Source organism: Spermophilus citellus, assembly GCF_964194105.1.
Source record: "Spermophilus citellus genome assembly, chromosome: 4".
Lineage (NCBI taxonomy): Eukaryota > Metazoa > Chordata > Mammalia > Rodentia > Sciuridae > Spermophilus > Spermophilus citellus.
Window position 1 is genome coordinate 198,729,804 of NC_138185.1, and position 18,279 is coordinate 198,748,082.

Genomic DNA, 18,279 nt, shown 5'->3' on the forward strand with positions numbered 1-18,279 from the left:
CAGTGTGGCAGTGTTGAAGAGATGCAAGCTTTAAGAGATAGGGCCTAATGCAAGGTAACTGTGCCATAGGAGCATTACTATTGGAAAAGATATGCTAGTCTTGCAGAATGAGTTAGTTCTTTTAAGTGCAAGTTGTTCTAAAAGAGCAGGCCTTTCCCTGAATCACTCTTGCTTCCCATCTCACTATGGGACTGCTCTCTTCCTCTTGCACATGCCTCCACCATGATGCCATCTATCATGCTGTGATGCAGTCAAGCCCCTCACCAGAGGCTGAACAGATGGGGCTGCCCAACCTTGGGCTTTAAGCCTCTAAAACTGTGAGCTAAATAAACCTTTTATTTTTTCTTTACAAGTGCCCAGTTTCAAGTATTTTGTTATACCAACAGAAAATGGACTATTGAATTGACATTCAATAAAAAATAACCTGATACACAAGAAAGCAAGATGGAATGCAAAAAGAAGAAATAAAAGGTAATAGAAACAGAACAACATTAATGGCGTTATCAGACATAAAATTAAAGGAGACTAGACTAAATTTCTGCAACAAAATAAAAGGTAAGCTCAAGAATTTCATCACAGAACTAGAAACTGTAAAAATGAACCAAATGGAAATTTAGTAATTAAAAAAGTATCCTTGTTGCGAGTTCAAAGCCAGCCTCAGCAATGTAGCGAGATGCTAAGCAAATCGGTGAGACTCTGTCTCTAATAAAATACAAAATAGGGCTAGGGATGTGGCTCAGTGGTTGAGTGGCCCTGAGTTCAATCTCAGGTACCCCCCCCAAAAAAAAGCATCCTTGATTTATTGAAATCCACCAAAAAAGTGGCAGACAGGTTTTAATCTCAAGCATTGTTCTCAATCAGGGAATTAAGCCTCAGTGTCATAAGGCATTCACTATAGATTGTAAGTGAACATCACTCCTATGCATCTAGGATGGTACTCGTCATGTATTGTTCTTCAGAGTTGAGAAAATCAAATCCCTTTCTGTAGGACTTAGTTCTACAGTAGAAATTCAGGGAAGAGCTGGGGTTGTGGCTCAGTGGCAGAGCGCTTGCCTAGCATGTATGAGACACTGGGTTTGATCCTCAACATCACATAAAAATAAATAAACAAAATAAAGATATTGTGTCCATCTATAACTAAAAAAAAAAATTAAAAAAAAAAAGAAATTCAGGGAATAAATCTGCTAATTATTTCACTAAAAGAGAAATAATTACGCATATACCAAATTAACAAAGCCGAAAAATAGAATAACAACCCTGATCAATCCAAGGGAGGTTGGGGGAGGAACACAGCATAGGAAAGGCAGGGATAAACAGAAAGCTAACAGTAGACGGCAGATGACAAACCGCATATATCAGTACATACAGGAAGTGCAAGCTATCAGTGGAAGCTAAAAAAGTGTCAGACAGTAGAATGGTGGTTACCAAGGGCTGAGGCTTAGGGGAGATGTTGATCAAAGGAAACAACTTCAGGAGTTCTTCAGACAGCAGGAGTAAATTCAGTAGATCTACTATACAACATGGTGACTGTCACTAATAATACTGCATCATGTACTTGGAAATTGCTACGAGAGTAGATTTTAAATGTTCTCAGCATAAAAAAAATACAATAAGTATGTGAGCTAATGAATATGATAATTAGCTTGATTTAGCCATTTGATATATACTTACATCAAAACATCATGTTATACAGTATATATACAACTTTATTGGTAAATAAATAAATAGGAACTATACTATACTATACCTATGTTCTAATTAAAGGACAAAAGTTATGAGACTAGAAAATAACAAACCCCATTGTATACTACTTGAAAAACAAGGTGGGGAGACAGTAAATAAACATACTGAATGAAGAAAGAGATCTAAATTTATCCTTAAGTCAAGGATAAAGAAAAGACTAAGGTAGGGGCTGGGGTTGTAGCACAGTGGTAGAGTGCTTGCCTAGCATGTGTGAGGCCCTGGGTTCAATCCTCAGCACCACATAAAGATAAATAAATAAAATAAAGGTATGCATCTACAACTACAAAAAAAATAATAATAATGATAATTAGAGATTAAGGTAAAAATACACCCTGTAGACACTAACCAAAAGAAAACTAGCTGTCCACAAAGATTTTAAAGGCAAAATATTACTAAAGATAAAAATAAAACTTTCATGATAATAATGATGTCTAGATGAGAATGTCTAGATGAGAATGCACCTAATAATACTGCATCAAAATACATCACACAAATAATAACAGAAGTAAAAGAAGAAACAAAACCTCAATTTTAATGGGAGATTTCAAAATACTTAGAATAAGCAAACATCTCTCTATCCCAAAACTTGGCATGGGCCTTGACCCACAGTAGGGGCCAGTCAAAATTTGCTGATCTGAAGCAAAAACAAAAAACAAAAACTCACACATCCTAGATTTACCCAGTCAATTTCAATTTCAAGTATGAAGCTATCTAAATCCCTGTATGTACACCGTCCAGAAGTTTGACTTAGAAAACAAAAACAGTATCTCCACAGGTCCCTAGAAGCCCTCCAATTCCACCATGTTCTCTGCTTCCGGTAGGGTCCTGTACCCCCAGGAGCACTCAAGCAATATCCAGAAGCCTCATACCTGAGCTGGAGCATCCATCCCAGGGTTGCGGGTGGACCGCCTGCGGGTAACAATGACTGATGGCTTGTGCTCAGTGGGGTTCTGTTCAGAACCCTTGCCGTCCTCGGCTACACCTCCAGCCTGGGCTACCTCAGTTGGGTCCACAGCTCGCACAGGCACAGATACTGGGATGATGAGGGGTACCATCCCGCTGTCTTCTCGCAATCGTTTGGCAGCTAAGGAAGCCTCGGAAAACTCGACCCCACACTTGGTAGTTGAGGTCAGTACGCTTTTCCGCTTTTCCTCTGAGCCGTTGGCATCCTGAAGAAGAGGGGACAGGAATAGAAGTGAGGTTCAGAAGGTCAGTCCTGATTTACACTCACAATGACTCTCACTGCTCTTTGACAACCTGGCTTTTTCATGATAATCTCTTCTCACTACATTTAAATATTCTGCATAACCTCGCTGTCAGGTAGGTCCTGTGGTCCTGGCCTGCAGCAGGGGGCCTCAGACAGCCATCTCAGGCTGCAAGTGGCCAGCAGAGGATGGCACCCAACTTAGCATCTAAATATTTTTTTAAAATTTGTTTAGATGTATGGACCTTTATTTCATTCGTTTATTTATATGTGGTGCTGAGACTTGAACCCAGCGCCTCACATGCTAAGCAAGCTCTCTACCATGAGCTACAGCCTCGGCCCCTTAGCATCTAACTATTAAAAACACATCTCTGCAAAATGAAGTAAGGAACCCAAGTAAGGGATGATTTTTCTTTTCTTTTCTTTTTTTTGTACCAGGGACTGAACTCAGGGCACTCGATCACTGAGCCACATCCCCAACCCTATTTTCTCTTACTGAGTCACTTAGTGTCTCACTTTTGCTGAGGCTGGCTTTGAACTTGTGATCCTCCTGCCTCAGCCTTCCAAGCCTATAGGATTACAGGAGTCTGCCACTGTGCCCAACGTTAGGGATGGTTTTGTTTTGTTTGGTTTCTATACTGGGAATTGAAGCCAGGGACTTTCTACCACTGAGCTACATCTCCAGTGCCTCCTGCACTTCCCCACCATATTTTTCGTTTTCTTTTCTTTTTTTTTTTTTTTTTTTTTTTTTTTAGGCAGGTTCTCACTAAATTGGCCAGGCTGGCTTTGAACTTGCCATCCTCCTGTGTCAGCCTTTCAAACAGCTGAGATTATAGGCATGCACAAGGGGTGGTCTTTGCATCTACTTTTCCACAAGTAAGCTGGCAGGAGTGAAGTTTGGCTGTCCCTAAACACAGGGCAAATTCTGCAGCCTTCTACTTCTCAGGCCTTGAGGCATTTGGTGGTTGAGGCCTCTAGTGAAAGAAGGGGCCAACACTGGCTTTGGGGTCAGATACTAGACCTCTATTCCAGCTACATGACCTTGGGAAATCCCACTTTGGACTCAGCATTTCAAGGTAAGAAACAGGGAAAGAAGACAACACCCTTCTCATTGGATTTGATGATAAATTATGTGTGATCAGGTTAAAAAAAAAAAGAGACAGAGAAAGAAAGAAATACTCCAAGCATAACATGTGTGTGTGCTCAAATTCTATTCACTCTTCGTCTTTATTGTTATTGTCTTTTGTTTTTTTTAAAAAAATCAACTTTATTGTAGTATAATTTATAAAAAGCAAATGAACCTATTTTAAATGAAATTTGACAGTTACAATCAGCATGTAAGCACCATCACATTCTTGTCTTTTAGCACATTGGACCTGGAAATGGTCTCACCTCCTTCTCCAATCCTCCATGTATATAAACTTCTGCTTCCCTTCAGGTATGAATTCTTATGTAGGGGTCATTTGCATGTCTTTTTTTTTTAAAGTTAAAAATTCCTTAATTCTTTATTCCTGGTACCACTACTACAATTTATAGGGAAATATACCTGATATGAAAAAGGGCAAAGTTACAATCGATTAAAAGACCTCAGGAATGTACATCTAATTAACAGTGCATTGCATTAATCAATAGCTGCACTTTTTGCAAACTGTGGCTATGACAGTCCTGAACAAGAAGGGTTTCCTGTCTAAGCTACAGTAACTTTTGTGACTATGGATTATCATTCCTTCTGTGGCAGATCTTTTCAATTCTTTTAATGCATTTGGGACGACTGTCTCAAAGTAACCTGGAACTTTTCTGACAACTCCTCGCTCTCTCTCCTGCTAAGAACTGTAGCCCTCTTCTCCTGTTTTTAAAACCTTCTGCTACTATATCCACCACTTCCACCACTAGCTCCATAACCACCACCACAGGAACTGCCAGAACTTCTTTCACCAAAACTTCTCCCCTTCATGGGACCATAATTTGATTTCTTTTGTCCACCGTAATTTCCAAAATCTTTATAGTTCCCACCACCACCATAGTTACCACCACCAAAATTTCCTCCTTCATTGTAAACATCATATCTACCACCACATCCACTGCCTTGGTTCCATACTCTGGTCCACCACCACCATAGCCTCCTCTACTACAGTAACCAGGACTACCGTCCTAGTTGCCACCATCACCTCCAAATTCATTATATCCACCATCACCTCCTCCATAACTACCTCTGCTGCCACCACCTCCATCACCACAGCCTCCTTTTCCACCAAAGTTTCCACCACCAAAGTTACTTCCACCATCTCCAAAGTTACCTCCACCACCTCCAAAGTTTCCTCCACAACCCGTAAAGTTGCCAGATCCACCTCCACGACCCCTTTGTAATCCAGCAGTCTGCGTCTCTTGTTTAGGAAGGGCCTTTCTCACTTCACAATTATGCCCATTAATACTGTGCTATTTCCAAACAATGATTTTGTCAACTGTATCATGCTCATCAAAAGTTACAAAAGTTGGGCTGGGGATTTAGCTCAGTTGATAGAGTACTTCCCTTGCATGCACAAGGCCCTGGGTTCAATCCCCAGCAACACACACACAAAAGTTCCAAAAGCAAGTCCTCTCTTTTTCCCACTCTGCCTATCTTCCATAACTTCTATGGTTTCAATCTTGCCGTACTTTTCAAAGTAATCTCTCAAATTATATTCTTCTGTATCTTCTTTAATACCAACAAAAAATCTTCTTCACTGTTAGATGGGCACCAGGCTTTATAGAATCCTCTCTAGAAACAGCCCTCTCTGGTTCCACTACCTGCCCGTTGACCTTTTGTGGCCAAGCACAAGTGGCTGCATCCACCTCTTCAATACAAAGACACAAAACCACAGCCCCTGGAATGTTTCGTTCGGGGGTCTCTCATTACCACACAATCTGTGAGTGTGCCCCAAAAAACATTTCTTAAAATGTTCTCTTGAACTACCATCAAAGCTCAGATCACCAATAAATAGCTTCCTCAATTACTCTGATTCCTTTTTAAAAAATTTATTTATTTATTTGTTCTAATTACTTTGATAGCAGAATGCACTTCGGTTCATAGTTCACAAATAGAACACAATTTTTCATTTCTCTGGTTGTACACGAAGTAGAGTCACACCATTCATGCAATCCTACATGTACCTAGGGTAAGGATGTCGGTCTCATTCCACCATCTTTGCCACCCCCATACCCCCTGGTTCCTTTGGATTGTCGCCCTCCTCCCCCAGGCCGTGCGGCTGCAGCAGCAGCTGGAGGTGACTAGGCTGTGGATTTACCTCCAGAGACCAGACTTGCCTCTTCCAACTCAAGTTCAATAAGGACCGAGAGGAAGAGGCGGGGCCAGCTGTCACTGCTTGCCTTAATGAATGAAAAGGCTGCCCTTGTGGGCCTAGTGTTACTTACTATCCCCTGCCCCTGCCAGGTCTGTCACCCAATGCCCATCTCACCTTTGAGTTCTGCAGTGAGGCCAGCTCCACCGCCTTCTGGGCCAGGGTGAGCAAATTGGCCTCTTGGGATGCCCGTCGCCTCCGTCTTGTGCTCTGGATCACCCCACCCCGTAGCACCTGTCCACAGTCCCCTGTGCCTCCTGCCCTCAGGCCCTCCTCGTTGCCCATGGCGGGAACCTCACGCTCCCGACCATTGGGTGCCAGTCTTTCCCCATCAGCCAGCAGCTGTGACTCCCTCAGTTCCAGCGGGAATCCCAGAGCTTCAGGATGGGGCTGCCCCAGGGAGCTGGATGGCTGCTGCTGCAGGGGCCACTGATGTAGGAACAGATTGCCAGTGGGCTCCTGCCCGGGTTGGGTGCCAGCTCCATCCAGGGAGGTGGGAGGCAGAATCCCCTCCTTGGAGAGGCGGCGGGATCGGCGGGGGAAGGCAATCTGGGGCTGAGGTAGCATGGGCTGCGGGGCTGCCTCCTGCAGGAGGGCCTTGCGCAGTTCTGGGTTCATATCTGGGTTGTGGGGAAAGGGGTAGGGAGCCATGCTGTGGTGAGCCAGGTGGGACTGTCCCAGTGGCCCAGCCGGTGGCAGGCCAAAGTCCTGGGGCTGCTGCGAGGGTGGCTGCTGCATGGAGTAGAAGTTCTCGAAGAGCTGCATCTGCGGCAGGGCGGCCTGCTGCTGCTGCTGCTGCTGCTGCTGCTGCTGCTGCTGCTGCTGCTGCTTCTGTGGGGGGAAGGCAGCAGCAGGGTTGGGGGGTGGCGGGCCCTGCCGGAAGACCTGCCGGTTCACCTGGTGTCCAAATGCCAACTGGAAGGGTTGCAGGGGCAGTGTCTGGTTTGGGGGTTTCTTGGCATGGAAAGAGTTCAGGGGTGCCTGGGGCCGCCCCACTTCCAACTGCACCTTCTGGGGCATCATGGGACGCACTGTGTTTCCATAGCGGTCCACCTGTGGCCCCCCAACTTTCTCCCGCTTCAGTGCTTCGGGGTGGTTATAGTAGGTGGAGACCCCCACGCTGGGATGAGGGTTCCCTTTGTGTCCACTGTAGAGGGACAGGCGGTTCCATGAATGAGGTGGAGGCTGGCCTGGCTGCTGCTGCCAGCCACTGTCACTAACACCCCCACCCCCTCCATGCTCTGGGCCACGCCCTGGGGCCATCACAGAATTGGGCCACTTGACTGAGCCCACCTGCTGGGACAACATGGCTGTTGGGTTCCGATCAGGCCCATATACCACAGAGTTCAGCAGGGCCAGGCTGTTAGGAGCAGGCAGCTCCACGGGCTGGGAAGTGGAGGCAGCGCCTGCTGGACTCTCGTGCTCACCGTACTGCTCCTCCTTCACTCTGATGGACTGTTGAGGAGCCTGCAGGGGTGGTGGCTGCTCCTTAGCAGCTGCCTCCTGGTCCCCAAAGAGACAACGCTTCCGCTTGTTCTGAGCCTTAGGCTGGGCCTGGAGGTTCATGGTGTGGCCAACGGAGCCCAGCAGTGAGACCTCCTTCACCAGTTGCCCATTCCCTGGGGAAAGGTCCTGCTAGAAGGCTGGCCCTAGTCCAGAAGCCAGTGAGGGCAGAGCAGGGGTTGATGATACTGGATGATGTGGTCAGGCACGGGGAGAGGGAACAGCTGGCATCTCCTGTCTCTTCCAGAAAGTCTCTTGGGCTCATCTACTCTTCCCAGATCATGATGCTCCACAGGGTCCTAGAGCCTGCAAAAAGAGTGACAGCGTCAGTCACAGGATCCCTGGACATCAGCACAAGTGTGAGAAAGAGGCCCCGAAGGCCTTCTAGTCCTTATGTCACAGAGCAGCACTGGTAAGGCTGCAGGATCACAGCCTCTCTGAAGTACTCTTGTCCCACCACCTCCTGGTTAAGCTCCAGGGCTGCTGCATTTGATTGTATAACCTACGCATTTTACGAAGGCACATGTTGAAGGACCAGAGAGGCTGGGATCCATCCTGATCCCCTGGGGCATGCTGGGAAAAAGGGCAACAGAGGCCAAATAGGGCTCCTTTGCCCTCTTAACCCAGGCCTCAGCCCACTGGGCAGGAGCACTAGTCCTCATTGCTCATCTGTCTATACAAAAGCCTCCTTCCAGATCCAAGAGGATCTTTACCCAGCCAATACCTCCTCCGCGACACTCCAAGCACATACCAGACACAGGAAGTGCGTGTGTTGGGGTCATTTCCAGCACAGCCACACCTCCTATGCATCCCCACCAGGCCTTCAGAATCCAGCACCCAGGCCAGGCTCACAATCCTTCAAAGTAAGAGGCTTGTAGGTGAGGCCTCACCCCTGGGAAGAGCTGCTGGGTGGGGCTCTGGCTGCAGGAGTCTTTCTCAATTAGCACAAAACCTGTTTTGCAGCCCTGGCTGGCTGGACGCCCAATCCAGTCCAGAAGCTGGTCAACATGGTTGGGGCTGCTCCCCACCCTATCCCTCTATTGCTGAAGAGCCCCTAGCACTCTGAGCAAAGAATAGTCTCATATATGTGAGGTTCAGATTGCTAGAACTTCGATGCATAAGATTTCTCCACGATGTCATAACTAAAGTGCTTAGTTTTTCTCTTTTTGTTTGCTAACATTTTTCTTTCTTTCTTTTCCTTTTTCTTTTTTGGTGTTGGGGATCAAACCCAGGACTCAACGCATCTGCTTAGCATTGGGTTACGTGCCTCAGCCCTCTCTAACTTGATTTTTTAAAAAGGGCTTCTCTATTAATCCTGCTGCTACAGAACAGAATCCAGACCTGCATTTTACAATTTACATAACTGCTTGCATGTATTTTTAAAAACTCTTTCAGTGAGATTTTTTTTTTCTCCCTGGGCAACTTGGTGGGGGTAGAAGCTACATGCTCACCTCTTCCCCAAGGAATATTCTGATGCTGGGTCACTCAGGCTGGGCGGGGAAAGGAGAGGCAGAAAGCTTAGATCGCTCTGGAGAATAAATCTGCAGGTCCAGGTGACCTCAGCCCCTGTATGCTCCAGGTCATCGGTAGCAGCCCAGGCAATTCCCAGGAAACCAGCAGAGAGCAGGGGCTGGGCGGATCCAAAGCCCTGCCTACACCCAGTGCTGCCCCGTCTCTGAGGCGAGTCTCGGTGCTATCGCTCCTCTGCACGTTTCCGCAGCTCCGGCCCTGGCTCCCAGGGCCTGCCTGCCTGCCTGCCTGGCATGACTCACTGGAGGCCCACTCCCTGTCTTTCACTTTCACCCAGCATCCAGAAGAGGAGTAACTTCCCTTTCGAAGTCCTCCGTGGGCTCCTCAGCCCTGAAGGCAGTAAGAGACCCTCTCAGGGTGCATCTCCTTTGTCTTCATTTAGGGTAGTTGCAGAGAGGATTAAGACAGGGACTGGGGGCATCCAAGTCACCCAGCAGGAGGGGGAGGATTTGGACAAGAATGGAAAGCTTTTAAACAAACCCTTATCTTGCTTTTAAACCCTCTTTCCCGGACAGCCAACCCAATTCAGAGCAGAGATCCAAAAGCCAGTCCCCAGACTGAAAGTCACCCTGGCGGGCTTGTGAAGCTACAGGGTGGGACTGTGGGGCTGTGCCTCTCCCAGGGAGCCTCAGGCCCAGTGAACTAGAAGTACGTGTGTGCAGAAGTGAGACAGAGGAAGGAAGAACGTTTGAGAGGGGAGGGGCAGAGGGGTACCCAGCAGGCCCAGGGGCACCCAGCAGGCCCATGTGCCCTGGTGCCTTGGTGGGAGGAGGGGGGAAGCGTTCACATGCACTCATGCCTCCCCCCTTCACAGCTCTGTCGCCCAGCGAGCCACAGCACAGGCTTGGGGGTTGGGACCTGGAGCAAGGGAAGGCCCACGTGGCAGGCAGGCCTGGGTGCGCGTGCCAGTGTGTGCCTGATAGAGGGGCCCAGGCAGGGGAAGATGTGGGGGAACAGGGTGGAGCCTGTGCAGGGAGCTCCAGAACTCAGCCCGGAGGGGCTGCGCTCAGCTGCTAGGACCCTACTCACTAATTCTGCACATGAAGGGGGCCATGGTTAGGGATACTGAGACAGACACTGCCTTAGAACAAATCAAGGAGCCTGGTTTGGGGGAAGTTGAATTATCCCCAAAAGCTTCCTGCTGCAAAGGCCTCCCTGTCACCCCCACTAGAGAGCACAGTGCCAGGGACACAGACACACAGATCTGGGGCCCCCAAAGAAAGGCCAGCCTCTGGGGGGATGGGGAGAGGAGTAAAAAATGCCTGGGAACCTGGGAGGAAGAGGGGAGGGGACCACCCAGGAGGCAGAGCACTGAGGAGCAGCAGCAATAACAACAAAGCAACGCTGGGCTTATGCCACTAAGGTCCTCAGTACTTTGCATTCTTTTAATTCCCACAACTGCCTTATAAGGTTGGTGTTGCTATTTTAACTTCCATTTCTGCAGGTGAGGAAGATGAGGCTCCTAGAAGCTAAGTAACTTGCCTGTTACTGTGTTCACCCATAATTGTGTCTCAGAACCAGGACTTAAAGCTGGATCTGCCAGACTCCAAGATCAAGCTCTTACTCCTCGAGGAAGCCCCGGGTTCATTTCCCAGCACCCCAACACCTTCAGAGTGAGGATCTGCTGACACAGATACTTCTCTTTGGCAGTGGGAAGTCTCCTCCTCTTGCCTGACCCCTTGGCAGGTAACCCTCTCCCATTCTACCCAAGACAGCTGAGACCCTCAGTCTTGAGGAAGGGAAGGGACCTCACCACAAAGGGGACTGCAGGCACAGGAGATCCAGCGGCAGGGAGGCCTGACACTGACGCTTCCTCCAGCAGAACTGACCACTAGGCTGGGCTCTCTGGCTCCTGCAGTCTCCCAGCTGGCTCAGTTCTGGCTGCCATGGGGGTGGTTCCCAGCTGTGAGCCCATTAGCACCTCCCTGCCTACTTGGGACGGAAGTAAACCACCTCTTCCCATTTCTTTTGCTCCATTCCTACTCCTCAGTCCCTCAGATGGTAGTCAGCCTGGCCTTCCTTGCAGGGAGGAAGAGGAAGGAAGCCACCCTCTGCAAAAGCTGCCGACCTATGAGCCAAGTCCCAGAGGTACAGGGAAGAGGGTGTAAGAAGGAACCCCAGTAGGCAGCTCACCCCTGGGACCAGATGCAGGGCCTCTGACAACGGATGCAGGAACACTGTGAAAGGAAACCCACAGCCACCATGGGGCCCCAGACTCTGCAACCCACTCTATCAATCTGTCAGACTGTCACGCTCTCTTCCCGCATCCCTTCCTCCAGGCTCTTCTCTACTGCAAGCAATTCTTGACCAGACCCACAATTCCCCCTGGGCTGAAGGCAAGGCAAGAGGCAGCACCAGCTGCCCAGAACCTGAGAAGCAAGCAGTGTGTGTCACGAAATAAAAGCTGCCCTGAACCCACCTGTGGGTGTGCTATAAGGGCTTGTAGATGTTCTGTGTTCATGGTCACCATGCTCTGCAGGGATGACAGCCCTAACACAAAGCTTTCTCAAGTGTCATCAGCAGCCCGGCTCATGTCCAGCATTGGCTGGCCCACCCAAGAGAGTCTGGTGAGCCCTTGCCACAGGGCAGAGGACCAGGCCGTAGCCACTGAGGGGACCAGGCCACTCACCAGCCATCTGGAGCAATCAGTGTTTCATCTAAGAAATAAGACTGCTCGGGGCTGGGGTTGTGGCTCAGTGGTAGCACACTTGCCTGGCATCCATGAGGCACTGGGTTTGAGTCTCAACACCGCATATGAATCAATAAAATGAAGGTCCATCAACAACTAAAACTTATTTAAAAGAAAAGAAAAAGAAACAAGACTGCTATGAGTCAAGGACACACAGGCAGAGACGAGGTGCCTAGTGGCCACAGGGACTCAGCTCTGACCTGGGCTAGAGCCAAATGGATACTCCCCACCCAACCCCTCCACCCCCAGGACCTTGGAAGCTAATGCTCCAAGATCCTGCTCTTAAATCTGGGCCACCCCCAGTCCTGCAAGCTCAGCACTAGGAAGCAGGGGAGTCAGGGCTCATCCATCTCCCACCTAAGAGCAAGAGAGATCCAAACAAGGCATCCAACAAGGCCCTGGACTCCAGGTGAGTCACTTTTCTAAGCATCAAAGACAATGTCTTGGGACAAAGTCTAAACTGCCTACCCTGCCCACAAGTCCCTACAGACTTTGGCTCCTGCCACCTCTCCAGACATGGCATATTTGAGTCATACGGTCATACGGTCAGGACCTCCAATGTGCTATTCCCGCTTTGCTTCCAGGTCTCTGGCCAGGCTGAACTCTGCCTACAAGACCTTCCCTCCTTTCTCATCTGGCCAAGTCCTGCTCATCCTTCAGGGCTCAGACGCTGCTTCCTCTGCGAAGCTTCCTGACCCCAAGGCTGAGTGAGATGGGAGCTGCCATGTGAGCTCATCACACCACCTAACCCCACCCCCACATCCTCAGCACATTAATCCTAGGTTCCTGTTTCCTTGTCCCCAGCAGACAGTGGACTCCGTGGCACAGTCTGCAGAACCTTGTGCCTTGACACTGTTTATAACTGCCTCATGGGATGCTCATTCAAGACTGCACCCAAGTGAGTCAGAGCATACCTGGGCAGAGGCACTACTCACAGCCAGGTGTCTGGCTCGGACCCCTGCCTGCTCCCAAGGCCAGTCTCGCTCCATGATGCACACTCCCCACGAGGCTGAATGATGTGAAAAGGTGCAGCCCCAAGACCCTACCCCAACCTCACAGCCCAGGCCCTCTCAGTAAAGTGAACACAAATCCTTTTCCAATGTCTGGCCCAGGATCTACCTGCTCCTGGACTGTAACTTTCGGTCCCACACTACATGTAGGCCACTTGGAAAAAGGCCACAAAACTTCCCACCCCTACCTAAACCATGGCCAGGAGCAAGAGTCTGTGGGTCTGTTTACCTGGTGCCCTGACATGACTGACCTGGGCCTCAAAACACCAAGGTCCAGCTAGGACAACCTGGCAGGGTTATAACAAGGGACCCAGGATGGCCTGGCTGGCCCCCTAGTCCAGGCTCGTGTTCTAAAAGGCTCTCTCCCAGCTATCTGGGGTCCATGGCTACAGCCAGATTGGGTAAGTGGTCTTGGGCCAGCTAGAATTGCCCAGGTCCTAAATAAACTTTCCCTCTAGACACAGTAGCTGTCTGAGGCCATTTGCCCTCTATCCCACCACAACTGGGAACTCACTCACAGTCCAGAAGGTCCCATTTCTCCAAACCACTGGACATATAAGCCCTGTTCTCAAGGGACTTCCAATAAGGAAGGAAGCTCAAAGGCAAAGGGCAGGGACCTGCCTGCCACAAATGTCACTGTCCCTAGGAGCAGGAGAGAACATTCAGGAGGCCTGTGACCTGCCTATTCCCAATAGTGATGCACACAGTCTCTGGATTACTCCATCCCTGTACTGAACTTATGCTCAGAGATGCAGGGTACAGGCCAACAGGGGAAGCAAGACTCCCCAGGGCCTCAGCCATCTAACTAGTCAGGCTCAGAAGTTTGGCCAGGGTTCAAGCTGGCTGTAATCTGAGCTTTGACAGTAAAAATGCCAACCCTGAGTTACTTTTAAAAGAAATACGTGCGAGAGGGGAATCTTTTGCCTCATGAGACACTCAGGGCTCCATCCAGGCACCCACCTTTACTATCTCCATCCCCCACTGCCCCACAAACACCCACAGGGTATCCAGGGGAGGCCTGGATAACTAGGTCCCTTTTCCAAGGGGAAGGTGAAGCAGAAAGCAACGTAGTCGTGGGCAAAGCTGGCAGAGAATCAAGCCTCCAGATTAGGCTTTTACCTACACTGGAGGGACTGACTGGCTACCTCCCTCCGAGGCAAGGGACACCAAGGATCATAGGCAACCCGGGAAACCTCTCCCAACAGGACTCAAGGCTCAGCTGAAAAAGGTGGGAAGCTGGCTGGGTAGGTGCGCTCTATAGAGACGCAGCACGGCTGGGTAGGTGCGCTCTATAGAGACGCAGCACGTATCTTTGCTGCTTTGTCCTCACAAGACTAAACCTCTGCTAAGGGCTTCCTGGGCACTGCTGGGGCCCCTGGTCTGTGCCCACACCCTCTGTTCCCTAGGGGGTTTATGCCACCAGAGGCAGCTCCAGTTCCCACCCCCCCTTTCTGGAAAGGCCCGGCTTCCTTGATGGTCCAGAGCACAGCTCTCTGGAGTCCATGCCTGAGTGCCCTAGTGCCAGCCTTGGCCCTGGGCCAATAGGAGGCCAGTCACAGGGGCCTCCCTTGACATGGCCCCACCCTGTCCCTTCTCCCATCACACATCCTGCCCTGCTGAGGCCCCTTCATCCATTCAGTAAGCATTTGCTGGGTGCTGGCTGCAGGCCACATTCTAGGGACACAGGAGACAAGGCACATTTCTGCCCATGCTGAGCTCACAATCTAGTGGGCGGAGAGAAACACTTTGAGCCTCTACAAAGCTGTTCTCTCTACCTGGAAACCCCCAAATCTATTCTAACAATCAACCTTCTTTCCAAGGCCTGCCTCCTCCAGACAGCTCTCCGGCACATACTGTTGACACTCTGAATCTTCATGCTGTTCCACCGCTATCCCATAATGCTTCTTCAGTTCCCTTCTGTTTCTATCCCGAGGCGGAAGCAGCGGAGCCTGGAGCAGAGTGGGCCGATGGAGAGGGCAGTGGACCGCTTGTTAGAGAACCAGGTGTCTGGGTCCAGGAGGAACGTCATAGCCAGGAATGGGGCAGGGGAGATGAAGGAACCACAGAAATACCTTGTAACAAGGAACTGCCACACAAAACAGTAGCCACCAGCACTACCTGCATGCCCAAGGTTTTGAGCATTGCTGCCTTATGTAACCACTTATTCCCAACTGAGAAATGAGGAAAGGCTGGCTCTGAGCAGTAAGTCACCCCGGCTCACAGAGCTCACAATGAGGAGCCAGGATTTGAATCCAAACCTGCTGACTCCAAATCAGGTCTCTCTATCACACTCTGCTGCTCACCCATGTCTATGTTGAGCAGTGGTTCTCAAACTTCAGTGTAGGCAGGAAGACCCACCCTGACAGGGTTTTTCATGGGTCTGGTGGCAGGAGAATGAGGAGCAGGAGGGGAAATTTGCACTACTTCATAGGCAGCTCAGGTGGGGCCCCAGCACGGAACATCCCACAGAACAGCCCCCCAAAACAGAGGAAGGGATAGAGGACCAGGAGCTAGTATGGTGAAGTTTCCCAGAACCCACTACTCACCACTCCCCAAAAGGAACTACTGCCAGAATGCTGTGCCCTGCCCAGAAGATATGAGGGGTCCCACAGAGTCCTGGGTGGACTCTGCCGGCTAGTCCTAGGGATGACTGGGTTCTTATAGCACTTGGGGCCCAGCCAAGTACTCATGTTTATTGAACACCTACTAAGTGCCAGGCACTGTGCTAAGTATATTGCATGACAATTTAAAAATCTCATTCAAGCTTTATTTTGACTTATTTTACAACCTAAAATGGTATATTCAAAAATATCTACTTAACACAAAGAAGATAGTACGGAGGAACAGTGGATAAAAATACATGATATGAAAATCAAGTAGCAAAATGGGGGAGTTTAAACTTAGCCTCAGCAACTTAGCAAGGCCCTAAGCAAAATGGCAGACTAATATCCTATCTTATCAATAGCTACTTTACATGTAAATGTATTAAATACTCCAATTAAAAGGCAGTGGTTGGCACAATTTTTAAAAAGATGATCCAATTACATATAGTTTACAAGAGACACTTTTTATATTCAAAGACATAAACAGGTTGAAAGAAGAGAAACAAAGAGATAATACCATACAAACAGTAACCATATCAGATATACCAATATCAGACAAATTAGACCTTAAGACAAAAAGTATTACTGGATACAAAAAAGAACATTCTGTAATGATAAAATTTATCTATCCATCAAGAGGCAATCACAGTTATAAACATGCAAGCACCTAAAAACTGGAGCTCCAAAACACATGAACCAGGGCTGGGGATGTGGCTCAAGCGGTAGCGCGCTCGCCTGGCATGCATGCGGCCCGGGTTCGATCCTCAGCACCACGTACAAACAAAGATGTTGTGTCTGCCAATAACTAAAAAATAAATATTAAAGAAATTCTCTCTCTCTCCCTCTCACTCTCTCTTTAAAAAACAAAAACACATGAACCAAAAACTATCAGAATTGCAGGGAGAAACAAGACAATTCAACAATAATCACCAGAGACTTCAAAACTCCTCTTTCAATAATGGACAGTACAACTAAGCAAAAGATCATCAAGGAAAAAGAATACTTTAATAATTTATTAACAAATTAGATTGAAAAGACATCTACAGAACATTTTACCCAATAGCAGAATACATTCTTCTCAAGCACATGGCACATAAAGTTACAAATCAATCCATAAAACAGGTTTTAATAAAATTTTTTAAATACTTTTTTTAGTTGTTTTCCTTTATTTATTTATATGCAGTGTTGAGAATTAAACCCAGTGCCTCACACAAGCTAGGCAAGTACTCTACCACTGAGCTACAACCCCAGCCCGGTTTTAATAAATTTTAAAAGACTGAAGGCCACTCCAACCAACTCAGGGCATGGTGGCGCATGCCTGTAATCCCACAACTCAGAAGACGGAGGCAGGAGGACGGTGAGTTCAAACTTATCCTCAGCAACTTAGCAAGGCTCTAAGCAACTTAGTAAGACCCTGTCTCTAATGAAATATTAAAAAGGGCTGGGGATGTGGCTTGGTGGTTATGCACCCCTGGGTTCCATCCCTGGTACCCCCCCCAAAAAAAAGCCACTCCTTCCTGAGCCCATGTTCCACACACCTTTTGTGCAGCAGATCTCAGACATTTGCAAATGTCTGGGTAGCCCCTTGCCCATCCCTCACACCACTCACACTGATCCTGACCCCAAGATTGATCTCCAAATCAAAACAGCTGTGCAGCGATGAGGGCTTTGGAGTCGCAGCAGCTTGTTGTGCTGCTCTGCTTTTCCTTGGGAAAATGGCCTCGGGCAAATATTTGTGGCCAGTCTACAGAATATAAAAAAGACAGATTCTTCCCCAAAAGAAAGGAACATTCACAGAGCACTTCCCTGAGCTGGACACTTTACATATCCTAATGTATAAACCTTACAAACCTCCCACAGAGGGTCTTATTGTCCCCTTTCTACACACAGAAACTGAGGTGCTGCTGTTAAAAGTCAGAAGCAAGATCCTTCCAAGTCCCTGCTCTTTTCAGCACCCTATACTTGTGGGCCCAGAAGGAATGCTACACTTGAGAACCCACCACGCCAGCACGGACTCTGCCCTTTTGTTCCCTCCCAGGGCGGCTGCTTTTCCTGGCCCACAGAATATAATGTTCTTCTCAGGAAATGATACCAGCCTCAGTCTGCTAGGTTCCCTTCCAGACTAGGGGTACTGGTAAGAGCCCCTGGAAGCTGGCAGAGTGTAGACAGGGTGGAGCAGGGTGGCAGAGATGGGTTGGAAGCTGCAGGGTCAGCAGAACCTCACTCTGGAATAAAGGCCTCCTACCACGTGGAGAAGGTGGCTTGGGCCTCTCTCCGGAGCCAGCTGGCAAAGCAAGGTCTAGCTGGGAAAGGCTGAACAGATTCCAAATATCAAGGGATACTGGAGTTCGCCCAGTCCAATTTCTCATTCCACACAGTAGCCCAGAGAAGGAAAGAAATTTGCCTTAGGACACCCAGCCAGGAGAATAGGAGGTCCCCAGAATCAAGGACTCCAATATAATGCTTCATGCCAAAGTTAATCCCAATACCTTTTTTTTTTCCTAATATTTTTTAGTTGTCAATGGACCTTTATTTTATTTATTTGTAGGCGGTGCTGAGAATCAAACCCAGTGCCTCACACACGCTAGGCAAGTGCCCTACTACTGAGCCACAACCCCAGGCCCTCATCAATACCTCTTAACATTTCTTGAGGGTGCTA

At 48.6% G+C, this 18,279-nt stretch overlaps 1 protein-coding gene and 1 pseudogene across 4 annotated transcripts in view; both read right to left on the reverse strand.

Moving 5' to 3' along the window:
• MIDEAS (mitotic deacetylase associated SANT domain protein) overlaps positions 1–18,279 on the reverse strand; it is a 67,582-nt gene that overhangs the window by 16,531 nt on the left and 32,772 nt on the right. For all 3 annotated transcript variants that reach the window (XM_081293528.1, XM_081293529.1, XM_081293527.1), the window contains exons 2-3: positions 6,403–8,094; positions 2,613–2,912 (exon numbers count right to left, since the gene is read on the reverse strand). In XM_081293528.1, the coding sequence (XP_081149654.1) occupies positions 2,613–2,912; positions 6,403–7,851 (1,749 nt within the window). In that variant the 5' untranslated portion in view covers positions 7,852–8,094. The remainder of the gene's footprint in view (positions 1–2,612; positions 2,913–6,402; positions 8,095–18,279) is intronic.
• Positions 4,240–5,934, reverse strand: LOC308647375 (heterogeneous nuclear ribonucleoprotein A3-like; annotated as a pseudogene). Its single transcript has 2 exons — positions 5,522–5,934; positions 4,240–5,444 (listed from the first exon to the last, which is right to left on the reverse strand). The product of its transcript is annotated as a heterogeneous nuclear ribonucleoprotein A3-like (transcript).